Source organism: Cordyceps fumosorosea (assembly GCF_001636725.1).
Source record: "Cordyceps fumosorosea ARSEF 2679 chromosome Unknown scaffold_15, whole genome shotgun sequence".
In the NCBI taxonomy this organism is placed as follows: domain Eukaryota; kingdom Fungi; phylum Ascomycota; class Sordariomycetes; order Hypocreales; family Cordycipitaceae; genus Cordyceps; species Cordyceps fumosorosea.
Window position 1 is genome coordinate 312,626 of NW_017387315.1, and position 15,511 is coordinate 328,136.

The 15,511-nt window shown below is 53.4% G+C and overlaps 6 protein-coding genes across 6 annotated transcripts; 3 read left to right on the forward strand and 3 right to left on the reverse strand.

Annotated features, from left to right (window-relative positions):
• Positions 1-2,486: 2,486 nt before the first annotated feature.
• ISF_06029 (RNA binding protein) lies at positions 2,487-3,737 on the forward strand (the record flags this gene model as incomplete). Its single annotated transcript, XM_018849633.1, has 2 exons — positions 2,487-3,325; positions 3,380-3,737. The coding sequence occupies 2 exons, from the start codon at positions 2,487-2,489 to the stop codon at positions 3,735-3,737; spliced, it is 1,197 nt and encodes a 398-aa protein (XP_018703131.1).
• Positions 3,738-4,475: 738 nt separating this feature from the next.
• Positions 4,476-5,297, reverse strand: ISF_06030 (RacA; the record flags this gene model as incomplete). Its single annotated transcript, XM_018849634.1, has 5 exons — positions 4,476-4,539; positions 4,598-4,830; positions 4,886-5,066; positions 5,132-5,190; positions 5,259-5,297. The coding sequence occupies 5 exons, from the start codon at positions 5,295-5,297 to the stop codon at positions 4,476-4,478; spliced, it is 576 nt and encodes a 191-aa protein (XP_018703132.1).
• Positions 5,298-7,770: 2,473 nt separating this feature from the next.
• Positions 7,771-8,258, reverse strand: ISF_06031 (hypothetical protein; the record flags this gene model as incomplete). The annotated part of the gene is made up of 3 exons (XM_018849635.1): positions 7,771-7,945; positions 8,008-8,102; positions 8,178-8,258. The coding sequence occupies 3 exons, from the start codon at positions 8,256-8,258 to the stop codon at positions 7,771-7,773; spliced, it is 351 nt and encodes a 116-aa protein (XP_018703133.1).
• Positions 8,259-8,893: 635 nt separating this feature from the next.
• ISF_06032 (hypothetical protein) lies at positions 8,894-9,474 on the reverse strand (the record flags this gene model as incomplete). Its single annotated transcript, XM_018849636.1, has 4 exons — positions 8,894-9,050; positions 9,132-9,173; positions 9,249-9,343; positions 9,406-9,474. The coding sequence occupies 4 exons, from the start codon at positions 9,472-9,474 to the stop codon at positions 8,894-8,896; spliced, it is 363 nt and encodes a 120-aa protein (XP_018703134.1).
• A 1,052-nt stretch (positions 9,475-10,526) lies between these two features.
• On the forward strand, positions 10,527-12,163 carry ISF_06033 (Ferroporti-1; the record flags this gene model as incomplete). Its single annotated transcript, XM_018849637.1, has 3 exons — positions 10,527-11,109; positions 11,170-11,327; positions 11,378-12,163. 3 exons carry the CDS (start codon positions 10,527-10,529, stop codon positions 12,161-12,163), a joined length of 1,527 nt encoding a protein of 508 aa, XP_018703135.1.
• A 1,791-nt stretch (positions 12,164-13,954) lies between these two features.
• ISF_06034 (carboxypeptidase Y) lies at positions 13,955-15,382 on the forward strand (the record flags this gene model as incomplete). Its single annotated transcript, XM_018849638.1, has 1 exon — positions 13,955-15,382. The coding sequence occupies one exon, from the start codon at positions 13,955-13,957 to the stop codon at positions 15,380-15,382; it is 1,428 nt and encodes a 475-aa protein (XP_018703136.1).
• Between the last annotated feature and the right edge of the window lie 129 nt (positions 15,383-15,511).

Below are 15,511 nucleotides of genomic sequence, written 5' to 3' on the forward strand. Positions count from 1 at the left end.
GATGCCTCTTCAACATCTGCTGGTCCCACAATGACTCAACTTCAAGGAAGACCACCTCTACCTAGCGAGGGGGGCGGTCCGTTGACTGTATCCAACAGCAACCAGGGTGGCCAAACTGGGCAGCGCGGGCAAGCCGGGTCAGATTCAGTCAGTAGGATGGATACCGACTATGAAACGACATCTACTCCTTCTGCAAAGGAATCAGGTTCTCGGGATTCAAAAAATTGCGGCTGTGGGGAAGAGACAAAGTCTACACCGACGAAAAGTGTCAGTGCCTGTCAAGCCACGGCCCAGCAGGTTTCGAAGCCGACAACAGGTTCCAGCACAACTTCTTCATCGTGTGAGGAATCGTCGGAAGCCGCCGTGGCTTCGGCAGCGCAAGAATCATCCTCCTCTACATCAAGTGCCTCCTCTACATCGAGCGTTTCGTCAACCACAAGAACCTCCTCAATCTCAGCCGCCTCCTCAGTCCCCGAGGAATCGTCCTGCGAGACATTAGAATCCGTCACGAAGCATACGCCAAAGGCTAGCGCCACATCTACATCTTGCTCTGAAGAAGAAACCACTTCCTCAGGAAACATGCACATCCCCAAGTTGCCCGCTCAAAAGTTGTTTTCCAATGCTACCTCAGTTCAGCCAATGACATCCACAATATCTACAACTTCGGCTACCGAGACAGACTGGAGCTCCAGCTGTGATACAACATCCTCTTCATCGGTGCGAGACTCATCTGCAACCACGGCAACCTCATCAGTCACTTCTACTGCGACATCTTCGTCAGCCTCTTCAGCTACCTCAGCAAATACCTCTGCAGCTTCGACTTCGTCCCTGCAGCCCACTAAGGGCCCAAAAGAAGCCGAGAGAGCGTGCTCTACCCCTCTTTCATCAAAATCTACCAGAACACCGTCATCCCTAGCTTCAAAAAGCACTGTCTCCCAGAAGGGCGCTACGTCGCACGCTTCCGAGCCGCCTGCTTACACCAAGGAGGACTTACCACAAGCCTACGATAAAGTTACACCGATACCCCTTCCTTCTTACACTGATGCTGCTCCCCCGGAATATGGCGCCAGTGCATCTGCACAAGGTAAATCAGCCGTGTCTCGGTCAAGTTCACAGTCAAGTGCGTCTTTCACGTCAAGTGCTTCCACCCCAACGTCACTCTCGGCTTTCTCTTCTAGCACGACAACGGAAATGATACCGTCATACGGGTACAATTTCCCTGCTGCAAGTGAAACAACAAAGCCAGCCTCAACGACATCAACAGCAGAGAGCAGGTCTCCACAGGCCACCTCGAAAGAGGAACACCCAGACGGCACTTCTTCATTCCTTTCTTCCGACCCTGGTCACGAAGTAGAGAACACAGCCAGCAGCGAAAGTAAGAGCAACATTCCAGGAATTGAAACGGTGCCACTACCAATCAAGAGCTCGACTACGCAAGCCCCTGTAACCACCCAGGTGCTTCCTATCGGTGGTGGGCCACCCGTTCTGTTTGTCACAATAATTGAGCCCGATGCAGATGGAAATCTCGAAACATCTGTTTTGACAGTCTCAGAACAATCACCTTGGCAAACGCCGATGGCAAGTGCAAGGCCGAAGACTGACAATACCCTACACGCACGAGTAGATGGATATCGAATGGGCATGACACCAAATGTACTAACGCAAGATATCGATGCACCAGCTTCGACAATGTCGCCAGCGAGTCCCAGCAATCGCACAACTACTTTGGAAGATGCGACGAGAAATGCAACAGAGAGCTCTGCAAATGTCATGGAGACGAACACTCCTTCGAGTATCCCAGTTGTCTCCTCTGCATCAACTAAGGACTACTACTTGAGTTCTCTTGTGTTTTTGCTAGGCGGTGCGACCATGTGGTTGGTTTCCTTATGACAAGAGCTTTGGTAACCGCAAAGAAAATAAGGGCGCTGCGATGAATCAGAAATCATATGATGTTATAGTATGGTTATTTTGAAGGCACAGGTAACGCGCTGCCAGAGGTGCCGCCTTATTATGAGTCTAAAATTCGAGATAGAACCTTATGGAGCTGGCTTTTGGCCATATTAGACTTGGTAGCAATAATTACGACGTTTTTTCCGGCATTGCGAGATTTCCTTGATGCTGTAGGGTACTGACCGGCGTCGCTCGCTGGATACAAAAAGTGGAAGTGGGCAGAGTTTCGCTGTAGAACAATTTTCAACCAACCAAACGGATATCAATATCAATTTTATTTCACTGTTCCATTTCCCAACATCTTTTTTAACTGTAACTATGGAAGAAGCTCCTTGCTGAAATAGCGGAGGGGAGAATGGACCCTGATGAGGTTATGTAAGCCTGCAAGCTGCGATTATCAGATATCACTAGCCAGCTTCTGGAACATCCCCACTAAAATTTCCAAAATGGATGGAAAACTTCTTCTGCAATTTGAAAAGTGAACTTTCCTGAACAATTCTGTTGGCTCTTTGTACAACGAAACAGAACAAAACAAAATGAAGAGCAAACGTGCACAAGAGGCCGCTGCGGCGGTTGAAGATAAGCCTACCGAGATTCCCACCGATGCGACAATTCCTACCAAAAAGCGCAAGCGCGGTGACGACGATGTAAACGACGCGGGCAAGGAACCCAAGAAGGACAAGAAGAAGAAGAAGGGCGACAAGGAGAGCCGCAAAGAGAAAAAGGAGAAGCGAAAGGATCTCCAGGACTTGCCTGGCCGGGAAGATGACGAGCCAGAAGCTGCCAATGGCGACGTGAGCGAGAAGGCCGCCGCGGCCACGACCGATGGAGAGGGTAAACAGGAGGACAAGAAGGAGGACAAGAAGGAAAAGAAAGGCAAGGAGGGCAAGGGGGACAGCAAGAAAGAGAAGGCAGAGAAGAAATCGAGCAAGAAGGAGGCGATCAAGTTGGCGAAGAAGGCGAAGAAGGTGATTCAGAAGGAACAGAAAAGGAAGGCCACCAAGGAGAAGGAGGCGGCCAACAGGGCGGCGAAAGCGGCCAGGCTAGCTGCAGCCGCTGCCATCCCCGAAGGTGCCAGTAACGGAATCGACCTAGACGTCGACGAGGCCAAGGAGAAGGCGCCGCGTCACATCGTCTTCGTCGGCAACCTGCCGTACACGGCGACGGCGGCCACCATCTCGGCGCACTTTGCCTCGCTGTCGCCCGTCGCCGTGCGCTGCCTGACCGACAAGGGCGACACCGAGCGCACCTGCAAGGGCATCGCCTTTGTCGAGTTCGCCAGCGTCACGGCGCAGCGCACCTGCCTGGAGCGCTTCCACCACAGCACCTTTAACGACGGCCAGTCCCCTGAGCGAAAGATTAACGTCGAGCTGACGTGAGTGTCCCCCAACAGCTTTTAACCGGTTTCCCTCTGACTGACAGGTATTAGTGCCGGTGGTGGCGGCACCTCGGAGAACAGGACGGAAAAGATTCGCGAAAAGAACCGCAAGCTCGAGGAGAACCGCGCCAAGCGCATCGAGAAGGAAAAGACGGAGGCGACGGAGGAGGCGGCGGCGGCCAAGGCGGAGAGCGGCACGGCGGAGGAGCAGCAGGAGCACATGGACGAGCAGATCCATCCGAGCCGCCGCGCGCAGATGGGCAGCGACGCGCCCGCCGACGACTTTCAAGGCGGTGGTGGCGGTGGCGGCGGTGGCCGTCGCGGAAACTGGGGCGGTCGCGGCCGAGGTGGTGGTGGTGGCGGCGGCGGTCGCGGAGGCCGTCGTGGCCGTGGAGGCTGGAGCCGGTAGATTGTGTGTGTGGGATGAAACCAATGGATCGTACGACGGAGGTGGTGTGTGGTGGTGTGGTGGAAGGTCTAAAGAAAAGCATATCCTTGTTTTGTATCATATGGCGTTTACGATGCTGTTATATGGCTTACTCTTTTTTGACACAGTTCTGGCATATAACGCGAAGAAACTTAAATTTCATAAATGTTGACCTAGCCGAATGCCCTGCTGCCATGCATGTCCCTCCCTCCTCTTTGCCCTTCCTCTTGCTGCCTCTTTGGAGTGATCCCTCCTCTCAAATTCTAGCCCTTGGAGCAACCGCTTGGTGCAATCCTATGTTACACCCGCAAGAAAAATACAGAAACAAGTCCGGCACTGAAAAAAAAAAAACCAAAAAGAACGTGTCTTGTATATGAATTGTATAGGAATCAACAAGAGGTAATAAAAGAGTTTAAAAAATCGAAAACCTCCACAGATTATAAAATGCGCCAAATAAGAGAACGTGTTAGAGGAAAAGAATAAAAGTCATAAGGCACTCTGATGGGGGTGGAGGCCCTTCTGGTATCTCGCTGGAAAAGGGATTGTCTATTTCGGTGCAAGGCCCAACCATAACGCAAAGACTCCAGCATCAGGTTGATACGCTCCCAGGCAGTCGGTCGCAAGAAATCGCGTGGTAACGGGAATAATATCGTGTTGCGTCGCGGGTGATTATGTTTGGGTCAGGCGTGAGGGCGTGGATCAGTCGGGATGGACAGTCGTTTACAGAATAGAGCACTTTGTCTTCTTCTTGTTCGAGGTCAGGGGGCGGGGATTCAGGACGGCGCTGGACATGTCAGTGAGCGATTGCATCCAACACGAGGCAGTTCAATTTGGCAGCATACCGGATCGCCTCGTCAAAGACGCTCTTGAGGTTTCTTTGCGTGAGAGCAGAGCACTCGAGGTACTTGTAGGCCCTAATTTCCTTGGCACAGACGAGAGCCTGCTCATACGACACGGGTTCCATGCGCTTCTGTCGCAGGGAGTCGAGGGTGGCGGCGTCGTCGCGGAGATCGAGTTTAGTACCGACGAGGATGATAGGAATGTTAGGCGCGTGATGGTCGATTTCTGGGTACCACTAGAGTTTTGTCAGTCGCGGGCGGGCCGTGTGGCATCATTCGCATTGACCATACCTTGGCGCGGACATTGTCAAAAGAAGGAGGGCTGACGACGGAGAAGCAAATGAGAAAGACGTCTGTCTGCGGGTAGGAAAGCGGACGAAGTCGCTCGTAATCTTCCTGGCCGGCGGTATCCCAGAGACCGAGGCTAATGGGCTTGCCATCGACCATGACGCTGGCAGTGTAGTTGTCAAACCTAGAGTTGCGCATTAATAGCTGTACTTGTCGGACGAACCGCGGTGGATGCGCGAGGGCACGTACACTGTCGGGATATACTCGCCGGGGAAAGCATTGGTGGTGTATGAGATGAGGAGACATGTCTGGGCATGGGATTAGCATGGGCCTGTGGCGGAAGGAGAATGCATCTCCAAGTTCTCGGGGAGCATACTTTACCGACAGCACCATCACCGGTCACGACGCACTGCATCGCAGGTTAGTATTGGGACAGCTTATCGAGCTCGGAGGCGGGGAGGGGAGGGGCGGGAACGCGCCTTGAGCGACTGAACTCCGCCCTGTTGAGCCATGATGAAATTCTAGACAGCGGCGGAAACGGGGGGAAGGGACGAGTAATTGTAGATGCGAAAACGCCAGTCAATCGCGAGATTGAATATGTAGGTTGCCGAGATAAACGATGGCGGCGGGTAGAGCAAATAGAGCCGAAAAGGGGGGTATCGGATTGGTTGAGGGCGAGCGGCGGCAGGCGGCGGTGGTGGGATTTTGGGGCAAAAGTCGTCGCGAGAGAGAGAGACGACGAGATAGCGGGAGGTTGAAAGGCAAGGGAAAAAAGAAACCGCGAGCAACAATGAAGGCAGCAAAAAGGCGTCGAGCAAGACGGGGGAGAAAAAGTAAGGCGATGAGAAGGACAAGCTGGTTTCAAGGCTGCATGAAAAGGAGATGCAGAAGCAAGTTGAAGCAAGACGTGGGAGGTGAGGAGAATGGGAGACTGAGCAGCCGGGCGGCAAGGCAAGGCAAGGCAAGACGGAGGAGGAGGTTGTGAGGTGTGAGGCTGGTAGTGCAGCAGAAGCTTGTGTGTGAGGATGCTAACTGGGAGGAGCTAGGTGCTCGGGGGAGCTAGGCAAATGGCTAACCTGTAAGGGCTAGCGTAGTAGAGCTTCAGTGCTTGTGCCCTGTATCTTTAGTGGATGATTGCAGATTCTGCAGTGGATGACAGGGCTGGCTGGCCAAGCTTTAGCGGGGCAGACAGCCAAAACGCAGCTCCAAACCGTGCCAACACCTGCTGCCAAACAAGTCATGCCCGCTGTAGGTTTGCCTCAGGCCCCCTTTCACGCCACCTCACGGGCCATTTCCAGCCTCCTACAGGCCATTTACGCGCTCACCTAACCACCTCCAGCGGGGCGCAGGCTTGGATGGCGCCCAATTACTTGGCTTCCTTGCGTCTTCATCTCGACAAGCTATCATCAATTTGTCGATGACGCCCAACAAACAAGCCAACCAGCCTCTTCTTCATCTTGTTTTTCACCTCTACCGTTCACCCAGCATCCCCTTCGCTATCCTCCCTGTCACCTTGCCATTCTCCATCAACGCTCAACACGGAGTTTCCCTCCTGTGACGGAAACGCGTTTCGTCCACCCACTGTTGCCGCGACTAGCCTGCCCATCTACTACACCATCTGTCGGGTTTCATCTCCATCTGATGGACCTAACATGGGATAAAACGCACGCATCATCCCTTCCGCCGCAAAACACCAAACGCTCATGGTCGGCCAGATTGCTTCAAGTCGACGCTCCCCCCCTTCCCCCCTCGCCAACTTCTTCCACCAGGCCGAGACACGGACGAGGCTCATTCTAGGGCACCAACGTTGTACCACCACGACCTGCAGATGCGATGCAGTGACACCTGCAAGGGATGGCGTTCATTCGCCCATGCCGCTTTGCGAGCTCGTCCCGGACCATTCGCACGTACGCCGGCACGGTAACGGAATTAATACTTGTAGACTGCGGCGCACGGTCACAGTCGTGCTACGCGCTGTGGCAGCGGCCCAGCCACCTCCCCGGCATGTTCAGGACATCGTACTGGACAAAAAACCAGCCTCACTTGGCCTATCCTTGGGAATTTCATTATCAGGTATCGAGGAATGGGTCAATCGAAGCACGCAATTCTTTGTGCCGGCGGCGACGAACCAATCGCCTCAAACCCGCAAAGAAGTACCAAGATGCCAATATCAAGGTTAAACAACCGATCTGGATATACGCGCCCGTAAATCCTTGCATAGAACACAGAAATATCACATCAGAACCGGCAGCATAGGCAGTAATGTCTCGATAACGTCAAGGCCAGCACTGCCTTTCACAACAACTAACTTATGCCGCATACTGAGAACAGTACATCTTGCCACAATTCGAAGTTATATATTCATGCAAAACTCAATCGACAAATACAATGCCGGCTCCCATTCCCCGCGGGCATTCACATTCGGGCCGTGCTGGCCTACGGACAAATCTGCATGACGAATGTAAGTCCAGGTTCTGCGCCTTGGGTCCGTCCTAGCATACCACATCAGCTTGCCTGTCGACACCTTTCATGCCGTCCAATCTGTGTATTGTTTCGTTGCTCTTGCAGCCTGCATCGCCTGCATTGAACCCTAGTGCCAGGTGTGCACCTGAGATGCAGCCAGTTTCCCCCGGATCAATGGAGAGAGCGATCCCTTATCAACGACGTTACATCGTTCGACTATTTCCCAAACCGGCCATTACTCTTTCTATCCGCTATGTCTCCCAGTCGTACTGATGGTGAGCTACGCAGCAGGTCTCACATCAAACATGGTAACTTAGCACTCTTCCTACAAGTTTCTTTACCGTTGAACAATATTTGAAATACATCCTGCTATAAAAAGAGCGCCTAGATGTTGGACAATGCAGATGACCTTTCTTCTTCACCAATTACTGGTAGCCCGCCGGGGCGCAGCGGAAAGAGCGGACGCCGTCCCAACCCGGAGTGCTGGTGTCAAGGCACTCGTTCTCCGTAATAGTTACCATGATGGCGGTGTATTTTCCCTTGCACTGATGAGTCTTATATTGCTGACAGACTGTGTTCCAGAAAGGTAACTTGAGAGATCTGCAGGAGCAAAAAATTGTGGTTAGCAACCCTCGCTCTTGTCTGTGGCAGCATGGTCTTACCCGACAGTGTTTAGCTCAATGCAATCATTAATGCCAAAGTCCCGGTTCGGCAGAGAGTGCAGCTTCTTGCAGTGGTGGTCCGTGTAGCGGATGCCCTGACAAATTAGAGGTTAGACCATCTCAATTCTGGATTGACAGGGACCGGACGAGGTTGAATGCTTTCCGCTTACAAAGGGGTCTGGATACTTGGGCTTGGGGGCGGTGGCGGCGACGGCAGTAGCCAGAAGAACGGCACAGTTGAGGAGCTGCATGGTGACGAATGGAGAGAGACTAGGTGTTATTGGTGAGTGGCTTATAAGCAAGCAATACCAGTTAAGGTAGAGTGGCAGACCAAAGATTGATCAATATCTTGCGCAGGGTGTGTGCTTTAATATCTACATACTTTTAAACTACACTGTACTCTGATAGCAATTTGCGGGGTCTTCTCTTCCGGTAGCCCTAGAAGATTGAACGGGCTTCGAAGCAGAGTGAAAAACCCATACATTGACTGGTAATAGATTGCCCACAGCTATACGAAGACCGCCAGCCTTCTTGCAGCGGACCATTGCTGACGCTCTGCAGCCTGCTTCCTGGTGGCGCAAGTCCATTCTCGACCACGAGGCCCATGACCTTCGGGTCACCGGGCTGATGGCGTCCCAAAAACGACGAAGAGGATTAAAGGGCTTTTTTTTTTCGCACAGCTTGTAGAATTCAAATGCGGCAGGTAAATCTCAAATGTAGACATGGTCGATTTCATAAGTCTGTCCGTCCCGGCCAATGGAACTGGGCGTCGGGGAGGGTACTACGGTCGACACAGAAACTATGTAGAACTCGACTGCGTTATATATAAGAATCAATGCCAAGAGTAGTTCAATTCAATTCGCGGGATATCGTTGACTCCTGTTTATTAGTCCTTCCAGAGACACTTAAAAGACTTGGCCTTGGGCCAACGACCGCGGCTTGTATCATAGCAAAACTCAAACGCGCCACCATTGTGGCCGACCTCACCATCGCCCGTGTCCGTGGTGAATTCGGCGACAACCTTGCCGGTACACTGGTGACCGCTAAATTATTGTCAGCTTGTAAGTCCATTTACGCAGTCAAAGCAAAGAGAGGCAGAAGCAGGGCGGGAAAAAGAGACGTACTCATAAAGGTAGCAGTCGCCAGGCCATGTCATACTAAGGGAGCTGAAAGCGGCGCAGTTCGTCAGCGTTGTTCAAATTTTCTGCAAGACATAGATAGCCGCTTTTTGGCGCACTTACTTGATATTCTTCAGCTCAATGCATTCGTTGACATGATATAGTTGGTGAGGCTTGGAGTGAAGGACTTTGCAGTTGTGATCAATCCAGCGGTTACCCTGGAGGTAAGTGCTTGTCAGTCACACGAGTTGTCATCATGGATGCAATCTTGGTAACGAACCAGGACCGGGTTCTTCGCCAAAGCCATAGCTACGGCATTGAGAAGGAGGGTAATGTGTGAGAGCTGCATGGTGAAGGAGTTTGAAGCAGATGTTGGAAAAAAGCAGGAGATAATATGGACAATGGTTGGGGCTAATAAACGATAGAGATCCACGTTTTATATGAAGATTTTTTTTTCCCAAAAAGACGCTGGCTTTCAATAGCGAGCTAATAGTTTCGACTTGGCTGAGACCGAATGCGAGGCTTATTCTATACGAAGTATTGATGTCCCTGTCATCAGCTTCTATAGGTTCTACCCGCAGGCTACGCAGCCTCATCTGTCGACCACACGCGGATGGAGAATCATAAACGAGCCAGGCTTTTGTAACTCTGGTTCCGCATTCAGCTTCCATCGTGACCTAGACCATGAATATGCTAGGGAATCGTCACATTATGCATCAAGTAGAGACCACGCACGCAGCCTGGCCTCAGGTTACGCCGAGCTGACGTCTATTTCTGGAGCTGCGGCACGCGACACTTGCAGTAGGCTTTGAACAGATGAATTCTAGTCTTCGTCCTCAAAATCTCGCACTGAAAAATCAGTGACCAAAATATTCCAAGGAGAATAGCAAGCTTCTCTCAACCTTGGCAAATTTCCGGGGCACCTCTCATGGGATCAGTGTGTCTATCGCTATCTGTCAGCGGGTTGTTATGTAGAGTCTTGCTTGGCAAGGCTACTAATAAGTGCAGCGGACTCCACGAACGACTGGTTCATCGCCTTAGAAAAGCAACGGGCGCATGTTAATGCCATGGGATGCAAATGATGCAACTTTCAAACAAAGATGCATTGGAAGCTCTTCCTCAACCAGGGCATTCAGAGATATGCTGTTACATAACCATGTGCGGTGCGGAATGATGTGATTGGCAGATCCTTTTTCGCGGGTATTTCTCTCACGGTTCTCAGCCTCAACAAAGCCCAGGTCCACGTTGGGCCGGCTGCCCGGTTTCCGCGTCGTGCCACCAACCGATCGGCATTGGTAACACACCGCAAAACGTACAAATCCTCGCATTGGACGCATCGTTAGGAGCAGCCGATGTAATCAACGACAGAACCTCGAAGCCAAATCTCTCTCTCGTTTGGCGATGCATTCCGACGACAGAAACCCCCCTCTTCTGAGCGAGACCGATCCGCTCCTGGGCCGTCGCGCCGAGCTCACATCCACGACCGCAGAGCACCAAGCAAGCATTGCCGCCGCCTCCGACGATGACGGCCTCACCAACCACCGCTGCCGGCTCGAGCGTCAGCTCTACACCTCCCACGCGCTGTCTGCCTGGAACGCACGCCTCTTCGAGTTCGGCGCCGTGCTCTTCCTCGCCTCCATCTTCCCGGACACGCTGCGGCCCATGTCCGTGTACGCGCTCGCGCGGGGCCTCGCCGCCGTCGCCCTCGCGCACCCGGTCGGCGCCTGGATCGACCGCGGGGACCGCCTCGCCGTCGTCCGCACCTCGATAGTCGCCCAGCGGCTTCCGGTGGCCGCGAGCTGCGGCCTCTTGTGGCTGCTCGAGCGCGACGCGGGGAGGATGGAGGCGGCGCGGGTGAATGGGCTGCTGGCGCTGCTATGCGTGCTGGCGGGCGTGGAAAAGGTGGCGGCGACGGCGAACACGATTGCCGTGGAGCGCGACTGGGTGGTTGTGATGACGAGGGATGACGATGCGTGGCGGCGAGGTAAGGGCTTGCGACAGGTTGGGCGGGCATTGAACCTATCTGAACTGACCTGGTGATTAGCGATGAACGCGAGGATGCGCCGGATCGATTTACTCTGCAAGCTTCTGGGGCCGCTCGCCATATCCATTATTGCGACAATCTCGACCCGAGTCGCGATTGCGGCTACGCTGGCCATGAACGTGGCAGCGGTGCTCGTTGAATATGGGTGCATTGCCAAGGTATGGGCGCTGATCCGAGGCTCCTCTGATAACTTTCTAAATAAGCACAGGTCTACAAAAGCGTGGCTGCATTGCAGAACAATAACCCGAGCCCTCCCACGACGCAGCAAGCCAGCGCATCGTCATCATCCTCTGTCACCGCCCGCATCACGGCATTCATCACCGCCGTCGTCCCCGTCGCCTCCTTCGCCGACTACTTTCGCCACTCCGCCTTCCTCCCGTCCTTCTCGCTCGCGCTACTCTACCTCACCGTGCTCTCCTTCTCCGGGCAGCTCATCACCTTTCTGCTGTCCGTCGGCCTCACGCCGCTGCACGTAGGCGTCGCCCGGACCGGCAGCACCGCCGTCGAGCTCGGCGCCACGTGGGCGGCGCCGCGGCTCATGCGCTACATGGGTCCCGTCCGCGGCGGCATCTGGAGCCTCAGCTGGCAGATGGTCTGCCTGACGCTCGGGCTGGCCGCCTTCCTTCGCGACGGCTGGGGGAGTGAGGCGGACCACGCGTGGACGTCAATCGTCGCCCTCATCGTGTGCATTGCGCTGAGCCGGCTCGGTCTGTGGGGGTATGACCTGTGCGCGCAAACGATTGTGCAAGAGGAAGTCCAAGACGGCAACCGAGGCGCATTCTCGAGCGTTGAAGCATCCTTTCAAAACCTGTTTGAGCTGCTCTCGTTTGCGACTACGATTGCATTCTCCCGCCCGGAACAATTTCAGTGGCCGCTCATCATTAGCATTGCTGCGGTATACATCGCCGGCGGGTTGTACGCATTCTTCGTCCGCCGCCGTCGTGGGCACTTGTTTCATCCACCGGCCTGCCTCAAAGTCGAAGTAGAAAACTGATATGAATTCATGTAGTATAGAGAAATGGAGACTGGTATTATAAGATTCGAGGATAAAGCTTAATGCTCTAGTAGTAACGAAGCGGGTCGTTGATTGTTGGCTGTTGGCTTAACGACCCCGTCCTGAGTCCCCAATAGTCTCCTTTTATCGGAGAATTGCTGCATGGCCCGGATTTGCACCTTGCCAAGACCTAATGTTGATTTTCATGTGCATTTTCTGATCCGAATCACAGGCCGACGAAATCGAAAGACTGACTGCATGAGCGCGGTAGCCAAGTATGGTTACAAGATTCGAATATTGTAACGTGCCTGCGTCTCATCAATTCATGCAACTCGAGTTCTGCCGCTCTCTCTGTCGCAGAGCCAAAAGAGGCAGACCTGCCAAAGTCTTGGCTGATCGGAACACTAGCTACATATAGGAGGTGGCGTCTTAAGAGGCATCGAGAAGACACAGCCCCCAGACGCCATGTCGTGGGGAAGTCCACATGCGTCGGATAAGCTCTTCTGCAGCAAGTAGCTGCCGCGTAATGACAAAGAAAAAGACAAAGATTTGAGCTTGTTTCTGGTTGATTCTTTATTAATCAACTGATTACCCTCACGTAATGGCTGATACCATTCTTTTTTTTTTTTTTTAAATTGCAGCTGTCCAAAGACCGAGCTTACTATATTGGGCAGGTAACTCGTATCGGAGCATAATCTACAGGCGCATTGAGAAAGAACACTAGTTACCTTAAAGCCGGATAGCCGATGCCATTTTTCCAGCGTCAGGCTGGCGATGAATGTCGTCGCGGCGGGCGGAAGTGTAGAGAGCAGGAAATTCGAAGGTGAAAATTGTTGTTGACCATGGCTAACAATAGTCAAGATGCGAATCCAATGCAGTCTACTATTAGCCGTCGGTATAGATCAGTAGGAATAGCGATTATCTGGGTTGGTAACCAACTGCCCCTAGCTTATCATATCGATCGCCACCTTTCGGGGTGGCTTTTATTAGGTTGGAGTTTCACCCGAGACAGCTCCATCGGCTTAATTCGGCCTTTCCATTGTTACCCGCAAGACAACATTCTCGGCTTTGTCTTGGAGAGGAATTGAATTCCGCCGTCGATCCGCTGGGCAAGTGACAAAACACAGGACGAGTCGATAGCAGCTTCCGAGTTACCTTCTCTGTTGGGCCGAGTGCCATTGTCGGCGGGAACGTCAAAGTCCCTCCGAGGTACTTTGTTAGCGGATTTTCCTCATTTTGGTACCTGCCCTTTTTGCAGGGTCACATCGACCAAGCTTTGATCTTCCTCGCCAGCAGGACCGCTGATCGCCAGGAGGCACAGCACCATTCATCCACGGGAACATGCGGTTTTCTTACAGCTTCTCCACCGCCAAGTCATCGAAGCTGGGTCTCAAGCCCCAACAAGGAGAGCCAACGCGATTCGCTCAGAGTGGGCGCTGGTCGGAGTTGGCCTGGCACTTGACACCAACGTCGAGCCAGCCGAGCCAATCGGCGACCGGCCCCAACCTCAATGTCCTTCCCAATGAGGCCCTAGCTGCACGAGTATGCCTTGGAGAGATCGGCAAAGCCCACCAACAAAGCGCAGCCATAGGCTCCAGTTGGTGACTTCATGATACAGGGACGACCGACCTGCCATTACTCGTTGGAGCAGGTGCAAAGGGCAGGATGGAACTCTTGCGAATGATATAAGATGGCCCGCCTCTGCCCTTTTCCGATTCCTCTCTTTCATCAGGTTCTGATCAGGCTGTGAACCCCCATCTCCCCGATACCCCGTCCGTCTTGTCTTTCACAATGAAGTGGTCCGCTACCTTCCTCCTCGGCCTCGTCTCGACGGCCTTGGCCAAGCCCAGCTACAAGCGCCTGCCCGATGACAGATGGGATTACATCGTCGACGGTGCCGAGATTGAGCGTCGCGGCGAGTCAGCCGACAATACCACCTCCAGCTACACCCTCCGTGGTAGGAGCGTGGACCCCTCCTCGCTCGGTGTCGACAAGGTCAAGCAGTACGCCGGTTACCTTGACAATAACGACCAGAACAAGCACTTGTTCTACTGGTTCTTCGAGTCCCGAAGTGACCCCGCCAATGACCCCGTGGTCCTCTGGCTTAGCGGTGGCCCAGGCTGCTCGTCCATGACTGGACTGTTCTTCGAGCTCGGCCCTGCCAAGGTCACCTCGGACATTGAGGTTGTCAACAACCCCGATTCCTGGAACAACCGCGCCAACGTTCTCTTCCTCGACCAACCTGTTGGCACGGGATACTCGTATGGCGATGGTGTGGACACCTCCCTTGCGGCTAGCAAGGACATCTACGCCCTCCTGAAGCTCTTCTTCCAGCAGTTTCCGCAATATGCTAAGCAGGACTTCCACATTGCTGGCGAGTCATATGCTGGACACTATATTCCTGACGATGCCGCCGAGATTCTCTCCCACTCCGACAGCGGCATCAATCTAAAGAGCATTCTCATTGGCAACGGTCTCACGGATGCCTACAACCAGTACCCCCAGTACCCTGAGATGGCCTGTGGCAACGGTGGCTACCCGGCCGTCGTCGACTCAGGCACTTGCCAGCAGATGCGCAACGCCATTCCCAAATGCCAGAGCGCCATCAAGCAGTGCTACTCTACGCAAAACTCTCGCGATTGCACCTCGGCCTCGAACACCTGCTCTCGTGTCTCTAATGCCTACTACCAGACTGGTCAGAGCCCGTACGACGTGCGTAAGCAGTGTGAGCCTAACACGGGCGGACTCTGCTACCAGGGCATGAACTACGTCCAGCAGTACCTCAACCGCAAGGATGTCATGCAGGCCCTCAACGTCGAGGTGCAGAGCTTTGACAACTGCAACGACGATGTCAACTATGCTTTCCACAGCGCTGGAGACGACATGCTGCCCATCCAGCAGAACGTTCCTAAGGTGCTCGCTAAGAACGTCCCGGTTCTCGTATACGCCGGCGATGCGGACTACATCTGCAACTGGCTCGGCCAACGCGCGTGGACCAATGCCCTTCCTTGGCCCGGCCAGTCTTCCTTCAAGTCAGCCACGACCCAGAATCTCACCTACAAGGCTGGTGGTGGCGATGCCTACGGGACTGTGCAGGCCGCCAAGGGCCTTGCTTTCGCTCGCATCTTTGGCGCTGGTCACCTTGTTCCCATGGATGAGCCCAAGCCCATTCTCGATCTTGTCAACCGCTGGATTCACGACGGTGACTTTCAACATTAAAAAAGAGTGTTGATGATGGGAGTATACGAATGTATATATGACCTACAGGGACAATTAGCTTCCCTATAATGTATATAACTATAGGCATATGAACATGATTATGATTATTCAATTCCCGAGAGGACGGAT